This window comes from Equus caballus, chromosome 16 (genome assembly GCF_041296265.1).
Source record: "Equus caballus isolate H_3958 breed thoroughbred chromosome 16, TB-T2T, whole genome shotgun sequence".
Classification (NCBI taxonomy): Eukaryota; Metazoa; Chordata; class Mammalia; order Perissodactyla; family Equidae; genus Equus; species Equus caballus.
Window position 1 is genome coordinate 41,568,871 of NC_091699.1, and position 25,724 is coordinate 41,594,594.

Here is a 25,724-nt window from a genome sequence, read left to right on the forward strand (position 1 = left end):
CTGTTCAACCAGGCCTGAGGTCTTGGCTGTGGACAATGGGGAGATTCGTCTCACCAGAAACTCAGGAAATCATTATTTCCTTCCATGTACTATTTGGGGTTATCTCCTTAGAATGCCTGGGCATGCCTGGCTAGAGATTTTGGCCAGGATGCTGACTGGATGTATGTTGGTGATATATGTATGCTTTTCCCTGTAGCTACGACCGCAAGCCCATCATTTCGAGAAGGGGTGGTCCAAAGAGCCCAGCGCTGGCTGCAAGTTATTCTCATTACCTGCCCTCTTCACAGAAGAACTTTCCTTGCCAAAGCCTGTGAATCTTACCCGGATTTATAACTTGATTGAAGTTTTGCATTTCTTTTGCTTTTCAAATCTTCATATCCTCTTGCTTAAATCTCTAACAGTCATTTTACTTGGGGTGAAATCCTACAATTCTTGCAAAGCCTTCATTTCTTGGGTCCACATGACTCTCACAAACATTAAAATATCAGGTTAAACCCTGCATCCCTCCAGGAGCTTTAACTGGCTCTTTGCACTTAAGGTCCAAGGACATTTTACTGACCCATTCTAGCAGACCAGCAATTGCTCCCCCGGGTGACACACTGCTAGTATTTGGTGTGTTAAATTGTGTACAGTAAAACTGCCTAAAATATTGTGTAATTCAAACTAGACTTGACTTTAATTACGCCCCTCAGGGGAGGGAGAGAGTCGGAGCCAGGGTGTGTCCAGGGACAGCAGCCTGCCAAATCCCAGTGATGTCAGAAAACACGGCAGAATTTCCCACTGCCCCCTCTCCCATGGTCCCCCTGAAGAAGGCTCCATCACCCCAGGTGCCCTCTGGGGTGGACCACTTCCGAATTCGTCAATTTTCAGGAAAAGGCACATGGCATATGACCCCAGGAGAGATGACCAGTTGCCACAGCTGGCTCCTGGCTGGGATATGAGTGACTTTGAGGAGGATGGTGCCTAAATTAGGCAGGCCAATTTCCTCACCAGAGTGACAAAAACAGGGGATCCTAAAAGACTAGCCCATTTTCTTCCTTTCCTTGGGGGAATAAAACCCACAATCTTCAGTTCCTGAGAGAAGTGAAAGTAGCAACAGGAATCCAGTAATTCCTGTTATCTGCGGGCTATATAAGTCAGCCGAGCCTGAGGAGGTGGCTGGGGCCCACCCTCCACGCACTGCTGTTCTCTCACGGCCCTGGAGCCAGAGGAGAGGCAGGATGTGTGAGCCTCGGGCCTGCCTGCTGCTGCTCCTCCTCTCCGCCCACAGCGCCCTGGGCCTGAGGATCTGCTCCTTCAACGTGAGGTCCTTTGGGGAATCCAAGAAGGAAAATCGGAACACCATGGACGTCATTGTGAAGGTGAGCCCCTCTTCCTGTCAGAAGGATTGGTGGACACCCTCGAGCCCTCCCTCCTGCTTTCAGGCTTTAAGTGACTCAGGAGGAATGTAACTGAAGGCAGATTAACTAGGTGATGCAGGGTGAAGGTAGCAGCTGGCTTGGAATTTTGTAACAACAGCAATAATTATAACAATTGCTTTACCTCTCCAGCCTCGAGTCCTCTTACGTTGGGGATAGCAACAGTACCTCCCTGTGTGTCTGTTGTGAGGGAGATGTGAGTCAGTAAATGTAAAGCTCCTAAAACAGCCCCCGGCTCACAGCAAGCTCCAGGGTCAGCGGGTACTGTAATGCTTCTCCTCACTTACTGAATGCCCGGGGCAGGCACTGTAGATACACGCTTCATGTCATCACCTTAGGAAGGAGGATTATTCTCCCCTTTGCAGGGATGATGAATGACAAACAGCGAAGTAACATCAGTAACATGGCAGTGGAGCTGGGATGCCAGCCCAGCATGGTCTTTTACCATCAATACAGCACAGAGTTTTACTTGCTCCTTCCTTCCTTCTTTCCTCCTTCTCTCCCTCTCTCTCTTCCTTTTCTTTTTTTCTTTTTCTTTCTTTCTCTTCCTTCCTTCTTCCTTTCTTTCTTTTCTTTCTTTCTTTTTCTTCCTTTCTTTCTCTCCTTTCTCTCTCTCTCTCCTTTCTTTCTCTCTTTTCTTTCTCTCTCCTTCTTTCTTTCTTTCTCTCTTTCTTTCGCTCTTTCTTTCTCTCTTTCTTTCTCCCTTTCTCTCTTTCTTTCTCTCCTCTCTTTCTTTCTCTTTCTGTCCTCTCTCTTCCTCTCTCTCTCTCTCCTTCCTCTCTCTCCTCCTCTTCCTCTCTTCCTTCTTCCCTCCCTGCCATCCCATCAACCTCCTCCAACTTTCAATTCGAATTTTTCTCTCCACTTAGATAAGACTTTCCTTGGGTGATATGACCAATGTCTGGGGACTCTGCTCACATTTCTCTGGAGTCAGTTGACTCTCTTTACCCTAAAGGTTAATTTATTTTTGATGAAGGGAGTTGAAACCTTTCCCAGGATTCTGATAGGTGCTATTACCTTAGAAACCCTGGGAGGCACCATGGTGTGGTGGGAATACCAGGAGCTGTGGCTTCAGATCCCACCTGGCAGCCATGTGAACAGGGTGGGAAATCCTTCTCCTCCCTGAGCCTCCTGGGCCTTTGAGGAAAAGGGGCCTTATACAACCTGTAGTGCCAGTTGGCTGAGAGAACTCAACATGTGTAAGGCCCCCAACAGAGGGTTTGACTAGGCAAGTGATCATGAACAAGAGCTGCCACTGTTGCTATTACCAGGCAAAGTGGATTAGAGGGAGGACTGGCGTGCCCTATTCTTACTTGGATGGTCCTTTCAGACCCGGTCGGCCCTGCCCTTTGGATGGTACCCAAGGCCTTCCGGATGTTGTTGTTTGTCCAGGACACCCATGCCAAGCCTTTGGGAACCATGACTCCTGGCTCAACAGGGCACTCTGACATACGTGGAAACTATTTTCCCACTTCCTCACACACAGGGCCCGTGGAGCCTGGGTGCCTACTGAGTTCCTATCTCCTTCTTCACTTATTCCACCTGGGAAATGTCACCACAGTCTTAAGAGGCTGTCTTTATGTTCCTGGTGATTCCAACACGGGGGGCCTACACTTAGTACCTCCTTTGACCTGCTGTGCCTTAGAGGGCCAGCTAATGGTGGGCCCCTCATATCAAACACCAAGCGTGTCTGAAGTCTTTGTCAAGATCTCTTTACCGTCCCCATAGCTGCAAAACCATCCCGTAAACAGAGGCCGTCCCAAAACAGTGCCAGAGCCACCCAAAGCACTTACAGTGAAACCCAATCCCATGCATTCAGGATAATATTTGTAGAGCCCATTGTCTGAGCACCAACTATAGGCCAGGAATTTTGTATTCTTATTTAATACCGTGATGTAGGTGGCATTGCCCTCACTTTATAACTGAGAAGACTGAGACTCAGAATAGTGAAGTGACTTATCAAGGTTTCCATAGCTAGTAAGGGGAAGAGCCAGGATCAAATCCAACCACGCAACCCGACCATATAAGTGGAGATACCTTTTCTCTTTTCCATAACGGATTTATCACTTCAGAGGTGTGCTCAGCAGCAGCATCATGCAGTTATCATTATGACCTTCGCTGGGGAGGTCGGAGAGTGAAGCAGGCCTGCCCTCTCTGTCTCAGGTTTGCTGGCCAGGACCTTGGGCAGTTCTCCAGATGCCAAACTCTGCCTGGGCAAGGCTCTTTCTGTCTGTGTCTTCTTCAGTTTGTGTCCTTGAAGAGCAGAGCTTGTTCATCAACAGATGCTCATTGAAGGCAGGCCATGCACCAAACGCTCCAAGGCCCTGGAGAAGTGATGGTGGATGGGGGAGGCCTTGTCTCCCCAGCACACGATCACTGTAATTTTAGGAGTGCTTCCTGTATGCCTGGTCCTTGATATGCTGTATCCAAGTTCAGCCACATAACCCCTCTGATTAATATGCCCGTTTTGCAAATGTGGCAACTGGGGTTCAGAGAGGTAAGTTGCCCAAGGTCAGAGAACAAGTAAGTGCAAGAGCGAGGGCTGGGACAGAGGCCTGGCTGACCCTGTCTGGCCTCTTCCCCACCATGCTGTGCAACTCCTTCTTTAGAGGCGTGAAAGAGGGTTTCATGAGCCAACCTGTGCCCCAGATTTTTTCAAAGAGTTCTCTAGACTGTCCCCTACCCTCTCCCGGGCCCACTCATGACCACCCCTGCTGGGAGCCCTCACCATTGGCTCTGCACAGCCCCTACTCTCCTCCGCCTCTGTGAACAGATCAGGAAAATCTCACCGAGTTTCAGGGCTGGGGGCGCCTTCCGAGGACCCTTGTGCTTGGAGCGTCCTCCTGAGGAGACGGAGCCGGGGGCGATTTCCTGGGCCTCTGGCCTGAAAGTGGGGCAGGGAAATCGTGTATCAATAATAGATTTGAAAACTAAATATTAATGACTGTGGGGGAAATGCTCATAATGTAATGTTAGGTTAAAAAAACAAGACCCAAGCTCTGTGATAAATATCCCCGCTGTTTGCTGAGCATCTGTCCTGGGCCAGGGACTGGGCTGAGCATTTTCTACCCATCATGTCATTTAATCCCCACAGTGACCCCATGAGTGGGGTATTGTCCCAGTTCACATATAAGGAATCTGGTGATTCAGGGAGTTTAAGTGACTTGTTCAAGGTCACGTAGCTGGGGAGCAAGAGAGTCAAAACATGAATCCAAGGCCATTTGATTTGACATCCATACTTTGAACCAATGGGCTAGTCATTTTGACGCCAATCTTATAACTATATATGAGTATAGAAATCATATGGAAAAGTATCTGAGTGGTGGGGTTACAGGTCATCAGGTAATTTTTGTAGTCTTCTGTGTCTTTTCTGCATTTTCCAAATTTTTTACAATAAGCAACATTATTTTTATAATTAGAAAATTATAACAAAATTATTTTTAAAAGGATTGAATAGGAAATGTATTCCCATTTTTCTTATATTGTCGTAAAGAAGATTTAAAAGCGGGAAGATACATGTACTTTAGGAACTTGTCTCAACTGGTTCCACTATGGCCCTCTCTCCCTCCCCACCCCTGACCCCCTTTCTTTCACTCATGCCAGATGCTGTGCCAGGAGTTGGGCATAAAGTTGTGAATAAACAAGGCCTATTGTGCTAGGCACACAGCAGGCCCTTGATAATTTTTTTTTTTTTTTGAGGAAGATTAGCCCTGAGCTAACTACTGCCACTCCTCCTCTTTTTGCTGGGGAAGCCTGGCCCTGAGCTAACATCCGTGCCCATCTTCCTCTACTTTATATGTGGTACGCCTACCACAGCATGGCGTGCCAAGCAGTGCCATGTCCTCACCCAGGATCCAAACCAGCAAACTCCGGGCCGCTGAGAAGCGGAATGTGCGAACTTAACCACTGCGCCACCAGGCCAGCCCCTCCCTTGATAAATTTTTGTTGGAACCAAAGGATGGATAGATGGGTAAGGGACGGACAGATGGATGAAGGCCAACAGCTCAAGTTGTAGGTTTCATTCCCAGGAGAATTCTGATATTGGGATCTCGAGCCATTGCTCACTGCAGTGTAGATTCCAGCCTATGGGAAATATTCCCAGAGGCGCAGAGGAGACTGGTCAAGGGAAGTGGAAATCAGTAACTGCTGGAGATCGTGGGGCTCAGGAGTGTTTGTTATGCAGGCAAAGGGGTTGGAAACAAGACATCTGGAGGCTCAACCCTTCTACTTAGGAAAGGGAGCCGGGTGCATGTCTGCCCAGCACTGATGGATCACATGCAAAAAGGGACCTTGGTCTTTAGGGAGGAGTGGTCACAGGCACCTGGTGATTTCCTTGGTTGTTGAGTGTAGTGGTCGAGAGGGGCTCTGTAGTAGATACCCCATTATCTGTATTCACACAATGTTCAAATTACTTAACCTCACTGAGCCTCAGAATCCCCTCCTATACAGTGGGGATGATAAGAGGACTGGCATCACAGAGTTATTATGCAAATTTGAGGAGTGAGCACTTGTAAAGCCTTCACTATGTGCCAGGCACCACATTAGGCACTTTACGTAAGACAATTCATTTAATTTATGTTAAATAAGTTAGAATTACACCTGTCATGTCTTAATAAATACTGACCATATCTCTTCTCCTACAATTCCTTCCTCATCAAGCAGTTTTCTTTTTTAACTAACGCTTGAATTTTTTAAAATTATAAAGGTATAATTTTTAAAATTATAAGCTTATAATTTATAAATTAATTTGATGAAATTAAAAATAGTCACTATGGACTATTTTGAAAATATAGAAACCTAAAGAGAAGAAAAATAATCACCCATTATCCTATGACTCAAAGATAACCACTGTTGGCCTTTGGGTAACTGTTATGGGCATTTTTCTATGCAAATATAAATACATAAATATGCGTCTATTTTGCACCATGGAGACCATCCTATATCATCAGTTTGTTTTCTGCTTTTATGTTACAAGTATTTCACATGTTGTTAATATTCTTTTAAAATATGACTTCTAATGCTGTATAATGCCTTCTGCTATATTTGCAACATATTTCATTTAAAGCTTTCCTATTTAGGGATGCTTAGGTTGTTTCCAATTTTTTTGTTGCAATGCATCTTCCTCTTTGGTCTGCACAAGTGATAATAATAATAATAATAATTTATTGGATGCCTCCTATATGGCTGGCACTGCTCTAAAAGTACCCATTTAATCCTCCAGCAACCCTGTATGGGAATGACTATTGTCATCCCCATTTATACATGAGGAAACTGAGGTGCAGAGTAGCAGATATTTCTTTACAATGGAAGACATTCCTCAAAGAGGGAAAACTAGATCAAAGGATAAATAATTTTTTAAGGCTTTTGATACATATTCTAAAATGCCTTCTGGAAAAGTCTGACAGTGACGAGTGACCAAATCAGCAGGCTGGCTTGATGAGCAGCACCTAGCCCTCGCTGGTGAACCCTGCAAGGCTAATGCCAAGGGTTTCAAGCCTGTTGATGGAAGGACCCAAACTCGGACATAGTCTTCCTCCTCAGTCACTACACAGGTGTGCCTCCAGCCGCCTGGCTCCAACTTTGTTACCGAACCAGGTTCGTTTTTGCCCGCTGCTCAGGAAGCCAAACACTGAGCCGGTAAGATTGCAGCAGAGAGAGGGTTTACTCACAAGGCAGCCATGTGAGGAAGCAAGAGCATGGTTCTCAAATCCGCTTCCCCAAAAACAGGGACTCAGGGATATTTATGGGATGGGGGACAAGGTGGTCTGAAACGTGGAGAGAGGTGATTGGAGATGAGGAGAGGTGAGGTAATTGATGATCTGTGCAAGAGTAGTCGGACTCCACGCCTCCTCATAGGACCCATGTTCACAAAACGGCGGCGTTAGCATGATCTCAGGGTGGAGTTTTTAGCCTCTTGATGGCAAAAGGTCGCCTGCACAGGCCCAGTTGATGAGTTGGTGGTCTCAAATGGCCTGGAGTGGACAAGGAGTTCTAATTCCTGAAAAACAGCTGACGCACCCATTACCATGGTGACCCAGGCTCCAGGAAGAGGTTATCTATAGGAGCCTACTGGGAGTCAGATAGCATATTGCCTAAACAGCACAGTCAACAATGGGTGGGTTCAACAGCTAAAAGCTATAATCAGTAGTTTGAAGGAAAAGAAGGAAAAGAAACTTTAGTTCTTAGCTACTTAATCATCAATGGCTAACTCTCTGCTGGTTTCAACTTCTTCAAGGCTGCACAAGCTGTGCTCCTTGCGCTCTGCCTGGCTCCGCCCTTCTTAGAGAGGGAATCGGAACACATACATGCTCTGGAAGTGGGGCCAGTGGCTTAGTCCTCCCGCTCCATGTCTTTGGAGGCCACGTGAGGAGACAAAATTAGCCTTGGTGATGCTGTATACTTGACCCACAAATTCCACAGCTTTTAGCCCACCAGGACCCCACACACAGAAAGGTCCCTGTGGTCTCCAAGGGGCATTGGCTTGGTCTGCCCCCTGGTCTCCAGGTTGTTGCTCACCCTTGTTAAAAAACAAAATTCAGCTGAGCAAATTTGAAAATCTAATTGGCTTTATTAGATGATTCATGACTCGGGCAGCATCTCATCTGGCAAACAGAGAGAGACTCTGAGGGGTTGTACAAAATAGAGGGTTTTTCTAGAAAGAAGGGTGGGGCAAGGGAGTGATTAGTAAAAGAAAATAAAGGATTATCTGAGGCCAGGACATCTTTTTTAGGGGGAAGGGAAGGCAAGGGTTCTATCCTGTAGATTGCTTTCTTCTTCCTCTGGTGGGTAGAGAGGGTTTACGTGACAGATTACCTTATGGATGCTGACCAGAAAATTCCAGACTGGTTGATAAGGATTGACATTTCTGGGAGAGGTTGAATGTGCAGTTAGATTATCTGTTAAATCTAAGTTTGGTATTACAGGCTTTAGCACCAGTGACACCATTTGGGACTTGTGGTTTTCTCTTTGACACCCTGAAGGAACCTCTCCTGCCTTCTTTACCCACTGAGCTCCTTCTCTCTTTTCAGGACCAGTTCAAATCCCACCTCCTTCTTGGAGCCTTCCTTGCTCCTCTGGGCAGAAGTAATTATTCCTCAACACTCCCACAGCTCTTGCTTTTGTTTAGCACAAATCTCGTCTGTGTCAATGTAGCTCGTTGTTGCCATTTGTCTCTCTCACTGATGGTGACTCTTTAAGGGCAGGGGCTGTATTTTAACAATTTAGTACGATGGGCTTTGTAGTCACACAGACCTGAGTTCAAATTCTGGCTCTACCACCTATACTGGCTGCGTAACTTTAAACTCATCGCTCAATCACTCTGAGCTTTGTTTCCTCCTGTTTAATGGGCAAAAAGTCGGTCATCTCAGAGGATTGGTGAGGCTCAGGGTAGGCTCACAATAAATGTCAGCTCTTATAATTATACCTCTTTTATTCTGCAGCATCCTGCCTGGTACTTTTTACTTACTAAGATCTTAATAAGTATTTATTGTTATTGTTGTAATTATTCAAGCAAATCAAGAGGTAGGACGTGTGGTCGGTCGTGACCATGGGCTCTGGACTTGGACTGCCTGGGTTCACATTCTGCCTCAGCCCCTTTCCAGCTGGGGGCCTTTGGGTAGTTTACACGGCTTTCCCTGAGCCTCTGGCTCCTTGTCTTTAAAATGGACATCGTAACAGTGCTTACTTCAGGGAGTCTTTTATTTATTTCAGAGAAGAAGCTAATTCATTTAACAAAGCACCCAATTTGATAGTAAAACATAGTAAGTACCCAATATAAGGTTTCATTATTGGGGCCAGCCCGGTGGTGCAACGGTTAAGTGCGCACATTCCGCTTTGGTGCCTGGGGTTCGCTGGTTCGGATCCCAGGTGTGGACATGGCACCGCTCAGCAAGCCATGCTGTGGCAGGTGTCCCACATATAAAGTAGAGGAAGATGGGCATGGATGTTAGCCAGTGTTCCTCAGCAAAAGGAGGATTGGCAGCATATGTTAGCTCAGGGCTAATCTTCCTCAAAAACAAAAATAAATAAATAAATAAAAGGTGATACAGTTTCTGCCTGGCTTTAAAAAAAGGAAAAAAAAAGGTTTCATTATTCATAGTAAATTGCCTCAAACACTTGGGAATTCTCTCTGCAGGTCATCAAACGCTGTGACATCATACTCCTGATGGAAATCAAGGACAGTAACAACATGATCTGTCCCACGCTGATGGAGAAGCTGAACGGGTAAAGACAGGGCCCCGGGTCCCTCTGCGGGCTCAAAGTCAAGGGCAAGCGTGCCTGAAAGTCCCCAGGGGAATTGAAACTAGTGTGAGAGCCAGCACTCGCCCTGACCACCAGGTCGCCTGGCCAACACTGCTCAGGCTTCCAGCTCTATTAACCAGGATCCTGAGAACCTTCAACCGGCTACTTTTAATATGATAAAGCAAAAGAGAGAAACAGGTGAGGAGTGAGGACAGGGAGAGAAATGAAAGATACAGACAGGAGGCTGAGCCGAGAAGCACTGTTACAAGGAAAACATTGAGCGCAAATGCGGAATTATGATGTGCCCACAGGCTGGAATGGTATGTAGTCATTAAAAATCACGTTTACCACAGAACAGGTTAGAGATAAATATTCCAGCATGGAAAGGTGGCTGCAACATGTTGAAAAAAGCAAATTCAGTATTGTAGGTAGAAGAGCCTGTTTTATACCTGAATAAGGATGTGTATAAATTTGCACGCACATAGAAGAAAGCCTGGAAGGGTGTGCTGCGAACTGTTAACACTAGTACTTGGGGAGGGGGTAGTTGGAGGAGCATTGTGGAGGGGGCGAGTGAAAGAATGGGGGACATTTGCTTTTTATTTCATATACTTCTGTATGATTTGAATATTTTACAAAAAGTCTGAATTGATTTTATAAGCTTAAAATTCTTTAAAATAATGTCCTCAAATAGTTTTAAATGACATTGGGTTATAGTTATGATTTGTATTCTTTCTCAAGGAATAATCAGCAGACCCTCCCATCTGAAAATCACTCCAGAGTGAGTCAAGGTTGCTGTCCATTGCATGAGAATATCTGTGAGAGGGGAATCTTTATCTTTTTTTTTTTTTTTTAAGATTGGCACCTGAGCTAACAACTGTTGCCAATCTCCTTTTTTTTCCCCTTCTCCCCAAAGCCCCCCAGTACATAGTTGTATGTTCTAGTTGTGAGTGCCTCTGGCTGTGCTATGTGGGTTGCCACCTCAGCATGGCCTGATGAGCAGTGCCACGTCTGCGCCCAGGATCTGAACCGGCAAAACCCTGGGCCACTGAAGTGGAGTGCAAAAACTTCACCGCTTGGGCGTGGGGCTGGCCCCAGGAATCTTTATCTTTTCTTTTTTTCTTTTTTTGAGGAAGATTAGCCCTGAGCTAACATCTGCCAATCTTCCTCTTTTTGCTGAGGAAGACTGGCCCTGAGCTAACATCCGTGCCCATCTTCCCCTACTTTATCTGTGGGACACCTACCACAGCATGACTTATCAAGCGGTGCCATGCCCGCACCCGGGATCCGAACCCCGGGCTGCCAAAGCGGAATGTGGGAACTTAACCACTGCGCCACCGGGCTGGCCCCAGGAATCTTTAGCTTAAAAAGCTTCCCAGGTGATTCTGATGCACCCTAATTTTCAAAAACTTCTAATACAATGTTTCTTTCGTAGATGCATGATAAGATTAAACATTAGAGTATACGATATGTACCAAGTAGTTCAATTATGTAAAAAAACACAAACCAAAACAAAAAACATAAACGATTCACAAGCAGTGAACTAAAGTGTTGACGGTGGCCACTTCAGAGTACGAATTTACAAGGAATCTAAATATGATTTCTTCTACGTACTTTCCGAATTTTCTACAATGAGAATGTTACACACACCCCTTCCTTAGAAAATATTCTAAGCATACTTAAAAGCACAGAGAAAATGATAACAAACAGCTGTGTATTCACCATCCAGATTGAAGAAACAATGACATCTGGCTATTATGATGCTGTCAAAAACAAAATTCAACCAAATAAATTTGAAAATCTAATTAGCTTTATTAGATGATTCATGACTCAGGCAGCATCTCATCTGGCAAACAAAGAGGGATGCCCAGGGATTGTACAACATGGAAGGTTTTTATAGGAAGAAGGGTGGGACAAGGGAGCTATTAGCAAAAGAAAAGAAAGGATTATTTGGGGCCAGGACATCTTCTTTTGGGGTAGGAAGGGACCAGTGATGGTTTTATTGTGTACATTGCTTCCTCCTCCTCTGAGGAATAGACAGGGCCTACAGGACAGATTATCTGGTGCTGACTAGGAGATTCCAGCCTGGCTGGTTAAGATTTACGTTTCTGGGAGAGGCTGAAACTGCAATTAGGTTAGGTATTAAATCTAAGTTTGGTATTGTGAGTTTTAGCACGAGTAACATCATTTTGGGCTTGTGGTTTTTCTCTTTAACAATATATATATCTTTTTCTTCCTCTTCCCAAAGCCCCCCAGTACACAGTTGTATATTCTCATTGTAGGTCCTTCTAGTTATGGCACGTGGGAAGCCAGCTCAGCAAGGCCCGATGAGCAGTGCTAGCTTAGCGCCCGGGATCTGAACCCGTGAAACCCTGGGCTGCCAAAGTGGAGCACACAAACTCAACCACTCAGCCATGGGTCTGGCCCCAACAATATTTTAATAATCAGGATATCCACTCTGTTTTTCAGAAATGAATAGTCATTTCAGCCTCACTAGACTCAGGAGGAATAGCCTTGGACCCTCTCCTTCACATGGGGCCCCTTGGGCTGGCCCCACACCCTTTGAGCCTCAGTTTCTCATCTGAAAATACAGAGTTAGAGCTGAACTCCCTTTTAACCTCGGCAGGCCTTCTGTTTCTGGATCTGATCGTTGACAATGACAGAGGGAATGTAGCACAGGGATCAGCTATGCTCAGCTCAGACCACTTGGGTTTGGATTTGGGCTCTGCCGTGACCTTGGGCAAGTTACTGAAACTCTGTACTTCATTTTCCCCATCTATAAAATGGAACTAATAACAGCTCCACCCATCTTCCTGGGTGAGTGATAATTAAATCATGTGTGTAAATCATACATGCCTGGCTTGTAGCAGCGGTCACTAAGTGCTGGCGATGTCCGTTACTAGTAGAAGGAAGGGAAATATAATGGCAGTTGATGATCCCAGGGCCACATGTAACAACTACCATAGACACCCTAACTACATGCCAGGCCTCCCGATGATCAGTTTATACGCACTATTTCATTTACTCCCCACAACAACCCTATAGGATAAATACTATTACTGCTTCCCTTATCACTGAGAGAACTGGGGCACAGAGAGGAAGACCTGCCCAAGGCCACTCAGCCAGTAAATGGCTGAGCCTACCTTTGAACCTGGGGCGTGTATGACTCCAAAGCCAGTGCTCTCTTCTGAACGCCCTCAGCCTTCCTTGGAGAGGCCCCGGTCAGTTTTCAGAAGTATGGGGACTGAGGGGACGGGGGCTCCTGGCACCTCCCTGCAGTGGGTCTGGATTGAGTCTTCCCACCCAGTCTTAGTGCTCCCCAATCTCCCTAGACTGTGCCGTGGACTCTGGGCAAAGCCAGGCCTATTTGTCTGCCTGTCCCCCATAAACCAGGAGGGGCCTTAGACAACTCATAGCTGAGTCATTGCAAGCAGTTTGCCAATTCAGGACTTGGCAGCCTAGATTCAGAACAGGGCCAGCCTTTCCAGACTGGAAGCCCAGCAGAACCCATTGTCCACACTCCTGGGGCTACAATGGCTGGATCTGCCTTACAACATGCATTCCCAAAAATTTCTGTAGGGTCTAAGTTGGTCTCTAAAGACCCCCTCTGCTTTTTGCCAACTGAACCTGAGAATATGCCACAGCTTAGACGTGCCCTGGATCTTTCCGTGGGCAGACGGGGTAAAGCCGTGTCAGGCTCTGCCCAAGGTGGAGTTATCAGCAGGTTTGGCAAGCACACTGAGAGTCGAGTTTCCCTGGTACAGATGAGGGGAGGGGTCAGTGGGACTTCACGGCTGTACCCCCAGCCCCTAGGACATAAACATAGCTAATTTGGAATTATAGTTCCAGGGCTCATGAGAAAATGCCTGGGGTTTTCAGAGCGGGAAACAATGTCCAACAAAAATGTTACTGGGAATCCTGCATAGGATAAATGCTCAGGAGTGACGTATGGACGGGGTGACCTGATGAGGTTTACCCCACCCAGAAGTATGAGGTACAGCCTCAGCCATGAGCCAGAGTGGAATTCGGGGCTGACTCTCAATGGTCTCCCACATGGGCAGGCCAAAGCCTATGGATTTGGGGGTGAGTAGGATCTGGGATCAAATCCCAGCTTTGCACTTGCAAACTATACAGAGCGGGTAACAATAGTACCCATCTTATAAGTACAAGAAATAATGGCTGTAAAGATCCTGGCAGATGTCACATTCCCAGTCAATGGTGGCCCTTATTAAAAAGTTGTGATAAATGGTAGCCCTTCTACATGATGTCCTCGGAGACATAGAAGCAGATTGGAGAGAGGGGAACCTATGTAGTGAGGGGATGTTTATTCTTTAAGATATAATGTGAAATCTTTATGTTTTCTAGAAATTCAAGAAGAGGCATAACATACAACTATGTGATTAGCTCTCGGCTCGGAAGAAACACATATAAAGAACAATATGCCTTTCTCTACAAGTAAGTATAATCTATGCTTCCTGGAACATGGTTCACTTATAAATAGTGACTGCGAATTGAATCAAAATGCGTATCTTTTCTTCAAAATCAAATTTTGATCTCTAATTAGTTCTCAATATTGATCAAAATAATTGATGTCAAAATTGGGCCTGATGCAAAGTGTTAACTCTTTTTTTTTTTTAAATGCTGATCTTCAGACAGGCATGAGTTGTTTTTTTTCTTTTTTTAAGATTTTTTTATTTTTTCCTTTTTCTCCCCAAAGCCCCCTGGTACATAGTTGTATATTCTTCGTTGTGGGTCCTTCTAGTTGTGGTATGTGGCACGCTGCCTCAGCATGGTTTGATGAGTTGTGCTATGTCCACGTCCCAGATTTGAACCAACAAAACACAGGGCCGCCTGCAGCAGAGTGCGTGAACTTAACCACTTGGCCACGGGGCCAGCCCCGTGTTAACTCTTTAAATTAGAAAACACGAGCAGCTTCCTAACGTCTAATTTATTGGTTGACTCAGTGGCCGTCTGATCAGAAGGGTCAGGAGTTCTTTATTCTTCATAGTCAAGTCCTGACCCAGGGATGGAAACCTGAGTTGCCCAGCACGGCTGGCTCTGGAACTTCATATTCTCACCTTCTTCCTACCAGTAATTTGTTTTAAGTCTGAACATTAACTTGCGGGCTCCCCATATAAGTAGTACTGCTCAGATCTTTAGCTCCCAAAGAGCCCAGGCCATTGAGAAGTTTGACAGAGCCTTGTTCTCAGGTGAAAGATCCTTTCAAGTGTTTGAGCCTGCTCGGGAAGCTAATGAAGCCAACGGAACCTACGTCTCTGCTTCTTGACAGACGTAAGAACACAAGTGACTCAGCTGGGTGGGCTTCCTGTTTTCTCTTCTAGGGAAAAGTTAGTGTCTGTGAAGAAAAGATACCTCTACCATGACTATCAGGCTGGAGACGCAGATGTATTTTCCAGGGAGCCCTTTGTGATCTGGTTCCAGTCACCCTACACCGGTGAGACCCACAGACCCCTCTCACCCATGATCTCCCCAGTGACCCCATGAATGGGCAGCAGCCCTGAGTGTGAGCTGCAATCCCAGGGTTTATGCAGCATCTTTAGGGAGGCATTAGGCTTGAGATGGCCTTTGAGAACTTCTAATACTTGAATGTAGAGAATTCATTATAGTTTGATGACATCAGGCTGGCTTCTCAGAATGCCATGACTCAAGACCTCCTCAGCCTGGAACCCACCTTCTGGAATCAATGATAGCCCTGGAGCATTTAGGCAGATGGAAATTATTTACCACAATTCCTCAGTCTCAATCAGGTACAACTATTCCTTCACTTAAAAAAATCCTAGTGATGGCCAGGAGAGATGAACACCCCACCTAAAGTTTCACTCTCCCTCCAATAACCACATAACAATCTCCTCCACAGACTGGAGGTAGAGAGGAAGTCCAAACAATTGCACCCTGGACACTAACAGCAATAGTACTTGTATTAGCCACTGACAGGTGTTGATTCCTGATTAGTGCCAGGCTCCTGTAATCCTTGCAACACCTTGCAAGGTAGGAACTAGGACTATCTCCACTCTACGTTTGACGAAACTGAGCTTCAAAAAGGTGGAATCACTTGTCCAAGGTCACCCAGTAGTAGTAGATGAGTCAAGGTTGTAACCCAAACCACCATCTCAGGAGCCCACACTCTTAGTCTCTGTGACACTCAAAGGAAAGCCAAGAATTAATTTGGTTTGCAGGTTGGAGCTTTATAGAATCAATTATTTTCTCAGTACCTCCTATGTGCCAGGTTCTGTTCTGGGCACTGGAGAGGACAGACGAGGTCCTCGCCCTTGTGAAGTTGGGCCGTAGTAGGCTTAGACAGATAATGATTAAATGAATATATGCAGAGCTGTAAGAATGTACGCCTGTATCTATACTACACAAATATAAACATCCTGAACTATGAAGTTAACTATTTCTGCCCAAGGTTAATTAGCTCAGAGGCAGAGAACTTCAGGAAAACAAACATGGAGAAATGTAGGGAAATTCCCGGTGGAAAAAGAGGAGGAGGTGGGAGCTACTGACGGCAAGAAATGCCCCTCAGAGAGCACGGGCAATAATAGTTTTTGTCATGCACACGATTCCCATTTGGCTGACCAGGGCAGTCTTCAGAAAGCCCCTCCCCGAAACGATTATTCTTCTCCAAGGGAGTCTTCGGCCTTTGTGAACTGCTAAACAAACCTGTTTGTCTTGAGCTTCCACCCTTCCACTCCCCCAGCCCCACCCACGGCACTGCAGCCTGCCCTCTTTGGAGTTTCCTCTCCTGTACAAGGAAACCTCTTTATGTCCCCTCTATTTGGAACTAAAGATGAAGGAGTTAGCCATTCATCTACCTTTTGTTTCCTTCCTTCCTTCCTTCCTTCCTTCATTCATTCATTACTTAATTGTGCATTCAGTCAACAAAGATTTTTGAGCACCTCCAATGTGCCAGGCACTGTGCTAGGGGCTGGAGCCAAGAGGGTGAACAAGACAGATAAGCCTGCCCTCCCAGAGCTTAGGTTCCAGCGGACCAAAGAAGCAAGGCAAGTAATTTCAGAGCATGAAGGAAGCAATCAGGGTGCATGACTAGTAGGATGAGGGGCCCACCTTAGATGGGGCAACCAGGGATGGCCCCCTGGAGGTGACACTGGGCTGTGACCTGAAGAAACCAGTCTCAGAGGACTGAGGGAAGGCCATTCTGGGGGAGGACACAGTGAGAACACAGCTCAGAGGCAAGAAAGAGGTTAGGGTGTTTGGGGGGACCACAAAGAGGATGGAGAGTGGAGTGGAGTGGAGTGTGAGGAGGAGAGTGAGATGAGGCTGCTGGATCGTCGTGGGGTCCCAGAGACACGCCGCCCACTCTGGGTCCTGGCTTCCCACTGTGTGACTTGAGCAGTGTCACGCAACAGCCCCCAGCTCCTGAGTAGGAGTGGGACCCAGGCACAGAATGAGGGAAAGCCAGAGGAGCAGGTGTTCCGAACAGGACAGCTGCCATCAGCAGTTTCTCGAGGCCAGTCCGAGGCTCACCCACCTTCTCTCGCTCCGTCCTCTCAGCCCCTCCTGTGGGCGAAAGTTTTTAGACACTCCACAAAAGACTATTTTATTTTTTTTAATAACTTTTTGGGGCTTTTTTCCCCCTGATTACAAAAGGAATATAAACTGGCAAGCCTCAATTTTTTTAATTAGAAAGAACTTTTTTTCTTTAGTACAAAAGCCAAACAGGCTTATTATTCTTTAAAAATAGGAAATACAGTTTTTCACAAAATGAGAAAATATAAACACCCACAAGGCCAGCAGGGAACACTGTCTGCCAGCTTTCTCTTGGCCAGGGAGGGCAAGTGGGAGAAAAGATTCTCTCACGTACGGAGAAGAGCAGCCTAAGGACCCTAAGATCAGTCAAATCTCAGCCACCGGCGGGACCCTCTGGAAGTGGGGGGACCCAGACGACACAGTCCATGTCTTCTGAGGGGCAACCTGTTTCCCTTGAGCAGGGTTCCTGTGTCCTTGATTGGGGAAGTATGTGACCTCCGCCTCTTTCCTGTTCCTCAGCTGTCAAGGACTTTGTGATTGTCCCCCTGCACACCACCCCTGATACATCCGTTAAAGAGATTGATGAGCTGGCTGATGTCTACGTGGACGTGAAACGCCGTTGGAAGGCAGAGGTGACAACCCTCTGTATCTGTCAAATTCCCATGGAGCAGGGGCAGAATCTGGTCCTTGAGGGGACCCTGGCTGCAGGGCATGTGCAGACTACCACCGCTTCAGAGCCTCACTTTAGGCCTTTCTTCAGCCCTAAATATCCTTCCTGTTAAATCTCCCTGGGTGCCATCCATGGGGCTCTCGGGAATTCATTGATAATGGCTGCTAAAATTCACTGAGTGAATGGCTGGTGCCAGGCACTATGCTGAGGCTGGACATGGAGATGTTTATTTAATCCTCCCAATAACTCTATGAGGTAACTACTTTTATCATTTTCACTTTGCAATTGAGAACAGTGACACACAGAGAGGTAAGGAGTCTTTCACTTGCAAGTGACAGAAGCTCAAACTGGCTCATGAAAGGGAGAAGCAATTTATTGGTTTGTATAACTAAAATATCCAGGAGTGGTTCAGGCATAGCTGGATCCAGAGCTCAGACAAGGTAATCAGGGTTTGTATTGTCTCTTTCTATCTCTTTGTCCTACATTCCTCTGGGTGGGCTCCATTCTCAGGTCAGTGCCACCCTTGAGATGGCAAGATGGCCACCAACAGCTTTCAGGCCAACTGACAAATTTTCTGTCCCACAATGCAACAAACATCCGAGATTGAGTCTCACTGGTTCTGATTGTGTCACATGTCCATCCCTGAACCAATCACTGTGATCAGGGGATTGAGATGCTCTGATTGGTTAAATTCATGTCAGGTCCACCCCAACCTTATGGACTCAGGTAGAGGAGGGAGGTGGTTTCCCAAAGAAACTAGGGGGGCTATTCTCACAGAAGGGAAATACATCCACTGTTTGGCCTCACTTTCCTCATCTGGAAAACAGGGATGCCACCTCCTGTGACTGTGAGGGTCTGGGAAAGCTCTTAGCAAATATGGAAGTGCTCCAGAGGGCTCTTCCGCATTCCTTTTTCCTCCTTTTGGCACATGACTCCGATGGTCCCCCTTCTTCTTCCTCAGTTCCGCTGCTCAAAATGCAAAATGAATCCAGTGAAGTGTGGACACAGAGGTGGGGCATGGAGAACACAAGGAGTGGATTTCATTGCTTATTTGTAAAAAGCAGAGAAAGAGAAAGACTCATTCATTCATTCCTAAAATTGTGAATTCATTCATTCAACAAGAATTTATTGAGCATCAATAACTGTCGGGCACTGGGGAGGCATCAGTGGCACCGGAGTGAACCAGAGGGGAACTCGTGCTAAGGGGCCTTCAGTGAGGCAGATGGAGATTCAGTTCTTGGCTTCGCCACTTGAACCTCCCAGCTGAATGGCCTAGAGCAGGTCACTTTCTCCTTCTATCCTTTTTCCACAGCAGTTAAAAGGTCCCTTCTACCTCCTAGAGTTTAGAGTGAGATTTACATTAAACCGTATAAAACACTTAATGCTGGGCCTGTCACATAGTGAATGCTCAGTCGATCGTGCCTCTATTCATACAAGCTGGTGGTCCCTAGGGTTAAGGATGACATCCTGTTGGCAACTTCTCCCAGCAGTCTCAGGGAAAACCGTGATCTGTGAGGTCAAAATAAAATGTTTTCACAGAAAACTCTAAAGTCAGCAACAACCCCAAACAATAGGACAAGCAAGGAAATCTGACACTTCCTCTGGATTGGGGGGTATTAAAATTGCGCATCACGAGTCCTGCAGGGAAGAACACTTCTGAGATAGAAAGTCTCTGTTGGTGGCCTGGGGGTGGGGTCGGACATCTCCCTCTATCGCCCCCTCCCCTAAGGCTCCTCCCACTTCCTCAATAGACAGAGTTTCCACCGGAGTAAGTTCCCAACTTCAAAACAATAGGAGAGAAAGGGTGCCGAAGCTGTGAAATGCACCACCCAAGTTCACTTTTGCTGCTCGGAAACAAAAGGGGTTGATTCATTCACATGTCTATACCCTGCATTGGCTTGAGTCAGAGACAAAACACATAAGGGAATAAATGAGCTGGATGCCTTTATCCCACCTAACTCGGCACCTGCATTATGGAGACGTGGTGACTAAGAACAGGAGGGGGCAGCTACTGCCAACTTCCTACTGCCCATTAAGAACACCCTCCCTTGGAGACATTTGCCTGTCAAGTACTTATCAAAACTGACTCAGTTTTAAACTGTGGTCTCTTCTTTTAAACAGCAAAAAGAAATTTTAAAAGACCCTGTGTTAGCTTGTGAGGGCTGCCATAACGAAGTATCAAAGACTGGGTGGTTCGCAGGAAGCAGGCTTTCACCAGACATCACATTTGCCAGCACCTTGATCTTGGACTTCCCAGCCTCCAGAACTGTGAGAAATAAATTGTTCAAGCAATTCAGCCAATGGTATTTTGTTATAGCAGCCCGAATACTACTGGTACATAATGTAGTAGCTCCTAAATAAAGCCTATTGATTTGATGTGAAAAAAAAGAAAAAAAGACTGGGTGGTTCAAACAATGGAAATTCATATCCTCCCAGTTCTGAAGGCTGGAGGTCCAAGATCAAGGTGTGAGCAGGCCTGGTTTCTTCTGAGGCCTCCCCTCAGCCTTCCCTCAGTGTCCTAATCTCTTCTAGGAGGACAACAGCCATATTGGATTAGGGCCCACCCACATAACCTCATTGTACCTGAATTACCTCTTTAAAGGCCCTATCTCCAAATACAGTACATTCTAGGGGCTGGCCCCGTGGCCGAGTGGTTAAGTTCGCCCGCTCCGCAGCAGGCGGCCCAGTGTTTCGTTAGTTCGAATCCTGGGCGCGGACATGGCACTGCTCATCAGACCACGCTGAGGCAGCGTCCCACATGCCACAACTAGAAGAACCCACAACGAAGAATACACAACTATGTACTGGGGGGCTTTGGGGAGAAAAAGGAAAAAAAAAAAAAAATCTTTAAAAAAAAAAAAAATACAGTACATTCTAAGGTACTGGGCGTTAGGACCCCCACATATGAATTCTCAGGGACACAATTCAGCCCATAACAGAACCCATTGTTTACTGGAGGTGGGAGATGGAGTCCTTGCTAGCAGTTCTCAGCAAAAGCGTTGGCAACAACTCCCGCCAGGTGACAGTTCCAATCTTGTCTTTCAGAATTTCATTTTCATGGGTGACTTCAACGCCGGCTGCAGCTACGTCCCCAAGAAGGCCTGGAAGAACATCCGCCTGAGAACCGACCTTGGGTTTGTTTGGCTGATCGGGGATGAAGAGGACACCACGGTGAAGAGCAGCACCAAGTGTGCATATGACAGGTAGGAGGCATCTGCCAGACCCCTGCTAGCACATACAGTGCTTGGTATGCATGAGAAAAGGCACCCGCTCTGGGTGGATGAAGCCCTGGGCTTGCAGAGCTGAGTCAATTAGACTTTAGGCCCCTCTACTGGGTACTTTGTGCAGTATGCAAACGGCATGACCATATGTGGTATCCCCGGGTGCTGTATCTTAGCAGTGGCAAGTGCAGGTTTTGGTGTCAGACAGGCCTGGCTTGAAATCCTGGCTCTACCACTTAATATATCTGTCACCAAGAAGCTTAAGCTCTCTGTGTCTTCGTTCCCTCACGTGTAAAATGGAGATTGTAGTAGTGCCTCACTCATGGATCTAAGATGAGGACTAAATGAAGTAATGTATGTAAATCTAACAATGCTTGGCATGTGGTAGGTGCTCAGTACATTCATTGGCTGTTAATTATTCCATCACAAAGACATAACACAGTTTCTTCACTCAGTCCCCTATCATTGAGCATTAGATTACTACCACGGGTTTGCTGTTAAAAGCGCTGCTGAAATGAACATCCTATATATGCCTTTTGTGCATATCTTTATGATTTCCTCAGGGTAAAACTCTAAAAATGACACCAGTTAGTGCAAGGGTATTTGCACTTCTAAAGCTTTTGCTACACATTCCTAAATGCAAATACATACATTTAAATAATAGCGTTCTCTTGGATTTGTACAGTCTCTCTGGGGATTTTGAATCAGTTTTCACCTTTGCTCCTTAAATCGGGAGGGAGGTGGGGGGACACCTGAAGCGTGTGAATGCTTGTGATCTTCCCAGCCATAGCAGAGACCACAGGAAGGGAAACCCTTAGGGGCCCTGTCCCACGGGTGCCTGTCATTCCCAGAGCTCAGCCTGCTGCCGAGGAAGCAAGAGACAGCCATCTGCACGAGGACAGCTGTTCTCACTTCTCCAGTTTTGAGGTCTGGCTTTCATTTCCATCCCATGACCTCCTTTGTTCCTCTCAGAACTTTCAGGGCTGGTGTTTCCTTTGCAGGAGTCATCTCTCCAGCTCTCAAAAGTAGAAACAGCCCTAGCATTGGGGAAGGCAGAGTCCAGGTGGGAAGTGACAGGAGACTGAGCTCCCAGGTGCTGCCTGCCGCCTCCCTCCCATTTTGAGGGGCTGTCAGCAAAGCCGGTCGGAGATGCCCACTTGCCCATTCACACATGCCAGTTGTGTGACCTTGGGCAGTTCAAGTCTCTTCTGCGTCCCCATCCGTCTCCCCTGGCGAACAAGAGGAAGGTGATAGAAAATAATAAAGCAGAAGAAGAGTGAAGCACAGAGAAAGATGTTCACAATAAATTGGGTGGGGTGGGGGAACAGGTTAAATACGTATTTACTAAAAGAACCTCAGTTTTATACACACGCGTGCCAAAGGATGGCGGGATTATGTGTGATTTTTTAAAGATTACTTTCTTATTTGGCTGCTCTGAATTTCCTGTGTTTTTCATAACGTAAACCTTTTGTGGTTTTTAAAAAGGCATATAAATGTTTAATAAGGGGAGTAAGATGAAATGGTGTCAATTCCAGTCTTTGTTCTGTGTTCAAATATTGATTAAACACCTCCCATGCACTGAGCACCAGTGGACATGCAAACATTCCAAGAGCTGGCTCATGCACTGGGGCAGCCTTGGGGGGGCTTAGCAAGATCAGCTGACCCCCCTGCACACATGGCTAGAAGAAGTCAGAAATGGGAGAGCCTTGACTATGTTGTTCTTGACTCTCTGGGTCCAATTAGCCAGTCGGAATCAGGCAGACCTCAGTGGATAGCCATGAACTGGCAGTTTGACTCACCTTGACATTCTTCAGTCAGCTGGCTGGGGCCGTGCAGATCCCAGCAGCATCACCCCATGCGGAGTAAATTAAAGTCCATGTAAACTCATTTAACTACCACACTCCCATTTTCTGTCACTGCTGCAAAGCAACTGTACTGTAGTTCTTCCCTATATTTCTCTTTAAATCCATTCATTTCTGATGGAAATAAATTAATTTTTGAAGGAACTTCATAATACTAAGCTAAGAAAACAGCATCATTTGCCATAAATCAAAAATAACTGTAAAAATAAGACCAGGGAAAATTGAACAATGTTAAATTCTGCCTTAATTCTCTTGCCTGCAGAATGCTTGGCAGTTGCAATCTGCTCTCTCTTGGTCAAAATGGGAGCTTAGGGAGGTATTAAAGTCAAGCCAGTACCTCTCTCCACAATCAAATCAGGAAAAGTGAAAAATAATTGCAAAGGAAACAATATTCTCAGCATGCAAGTCGTTGCTACGTGGTGTGGTGTCCATGTATCATTAATAAAATGTCCTCCACTACCGGGACTACTTGCCCACACAGGGAAACACTGTCCTGGTGCCCACAGGGCCATGGCAGGGGCTGATCCTATTTCCCAGTCTTAGGCACTGTCCTAAGGGTCATAAGGTAAAACCAGTCTGTACTTGGAGCACCACATGAAAGGACCAGGCTGCTCAGTCCATTCCACATGTGAAACAGGAACTTTGGTTTGATCTCATAAATCAACGGGGTCAATTAACTTGACTATCTTCCCTCCCCTTCTCCAGGATTGTGCTTAGAGGACGAGAGATTGTCAGCTCTGTTGTTCCCAAATCAAACAGCGTCTTCAACTTCCAGAAATCTTATGCTTTGACTGAAGAGGAGGTATGGCTGCCATCTTGTCTTTCTGTGCCACCGTCCTGGGAAAATGGGTTGGTGTCACCCTTTGAGGCCATCACTGGAGACACAGCATTAGGCCATTGGACCTTGAGTCTCAAAGCGTGTGATTCTGTGACTTGAGGACATTCCTAAACTTCTGATTGAGCTGGTCCAGGGATGATGCTCATCAGCGTGTGTTCCGTTGGGTGAGGGGGCATTTCATTTTCCCTCCCTGAACCTGAATGTGCTCATCACTAAAATGAGAGTGTCTCCTAATTCCCAAATTTATCTCCCTTTTCTCTTTCCAGGCCCTGGGTGTCAGCGACCACTTTCCAGTCGAATTTAAACTACAGTCTTCAAGGGCCTTCACTAACAGCAAAAAATCTCTCTCTCCAAGGAAGAAAAAAAAGGCCAGTCACTCCTAGATACAAGGGTGCCATTTTGTTAGCCATTTCTTGCCTCTAAATAAAACATCTCTAGCAGGTGTGAACTGCTCCCTGCAATCAGGAAGCAAAACTAGTCTAAATGCTTTCATTTTTCAAACTGAATTTAATCTGACTTAAGTCAATTTAGGAGGAGAGTCATGTATCATTCCTGTTGGGCTCATACCTCCTCTGAATTGCCCAAAAGGAAACTGGGGCTTTTGCAGTCTGAAAGAATGGTCTTCATGTCCTCAGCTAGAGCTCCATCAGCTGTCACTGCCGCTGCTCCCCTGCCGTGAGAGAGGCCCCGGAGGAGGAAGAAGGTCAGTTTTGAGTCTTCACGAGGGGATCCAGTTCCGCAGGAAATGACCAGAAGCAACAGGGCCCCAACTGTACCTCATGGTCTGGGCAAGTAACTGTTCTAGGAATCTGCCCCCTCCTGTCTGAGGTCGGGCCACCACCACGTCTCATAAGGATGAAGGATAAAGCCCTCTCCCACTTGGTCTCCCTGCTTCCAAATTGCCCTCCAACTCAGCCAGCCTAGGAACCACCAGTGTCATCTTTTTTTTTTTTTTTAAAGAGTGGCACCTGGGCCAACAACTGTTGCCAATCTTTTTTTTTTTTTTTCTGCTTTATTTCCCCAAACCACCCCAGCAACACCCGCCCCTCCCCCACATAGTTGTATATATTAGTTGCAGGTCCTTGTAGTTGTGGGATGTGGGACGCCTCCTCAACGTGGCCTGATGAGCGGTGCCATGTCCGCTCCCAGGATCCGAACCCTGGGCCACCGCAGCGGAGCGCACGAACTTAACCCCTCCGCCACGGAGCCGGCCCCCAGTATTATCTTTTGAAATTCCATTTTGACCACAGCCTGCCCGCATTCCCATCCCTGCTTACAAATCCTCCAGGGGCTCCCATCACCATATGAAGAGAGCCCAGAGTGTTTGGACACCCACGAAGGTCTCTGTTATCTGGCATATCATGTGAGCCTCACCTTTGTCCCACCTTGCATTTTATGCTCAGCGGGACCATCCCTTCCCTCCGTGCCCCAAGCTCTCCTCCTTCTGGGCTTTGGCTCCGCCCACGGGCCCTGCCCCACCCCAGAGCCTGTGCTAAGTGGTCCTGGCCCCAACATATGCCATACCCCTATTACAACCTTCACCTCATTGTATTTGTCACCAAGGCCACTATTAGGGCTCCTTGGGGGACGCGGTGGGATAAAGGCAGGGACTTGAGGATTCTGTTATCTTTCTGAACCAAAGACTTACAGAGGAGTCCTGCAGTGAGGCACCATTTTACCTGTATCCATGGTGACTGTTTTTGTTTGTTTTGCTTTGTTTCTTTGTTCAAGTAGTACATGAGCATGGCTAAACATGCAAGCAGTACCAAGGAGTGACAAGGAATGCCCACCACCACCCCATCCCCTAGTTTCCTGTCTCAGAAGCAACCCCACTCACCAGTATGTGCGTTCTTCCAGAGAGCCTGCGTGTAACTGAGCACCATGTGTGACCATGGAAAATATAGAGTATAGCATTCCATATGCGCTGTCTCCCTCCTCGCTTATTTTCCTTAATATATCAGGGACTGT

The 25,724-nt window shown here is 46.5% G+C and overlaps 1 protein-coding gene across 1 annotated transcript; it reads left to right on the forward strand.

Annotated features, from left to right (window-relative positions):
• The first annotated feature begins 444 nt into the window (after nt 1–444).
• On the forward strand, nt 445–25,676 carry DNASE1L3 (deoxyribonuclease 1L3). The gene is made up of 8 exons (XM_001491051.6): nt 445–1,361; nt 9,553–9,641; nt 14,022–14,111; nt 14,999–15,111; nt 17,685–17,797; nt 20,881–21,038; nt 23,624–23,720; nt 24,023–25,676. The coding sequence occupies exons 1-8, from the start codon at nt 1,221–1,223 to the stop codon at nt 24,137–24,139; spliced, it is 918 nt and encodes a 305-aa protein (XP_001491101.3). The 5' UTR covers nt 445–1,220; the 3' UTR covers nt 24,140–25,676.
• Nucleotides 25,677–25,724: the final 48 nt, after the last annotated feature.

Excerpts from the sequence above, each read along its gene's own strand:
- DNASE1L3 (XM_001491051.6), top strand. The coding sequence starts at position 1,221 with ATGTGTGAGCCTCGGGCCTGCCTGCTGCTGCTCCTCCTCTCCGCCCAC. Across the intron at positions 9,642-14,021 it reads CTGATGGAGAAGCTGAACGG|AAATTCAAGAAGAGGCATAA; the intron begins GTAAAGACAGGG and ends TATGTTTTCTAG. Across the intron at positions 15,112-17,684 it reads GTTCCAGTCACCCTACACCG|CTGTCAAGGACTTTGTGATT; the intron begins GTGAGACCCACA and ends CCTGTTCCTCAG.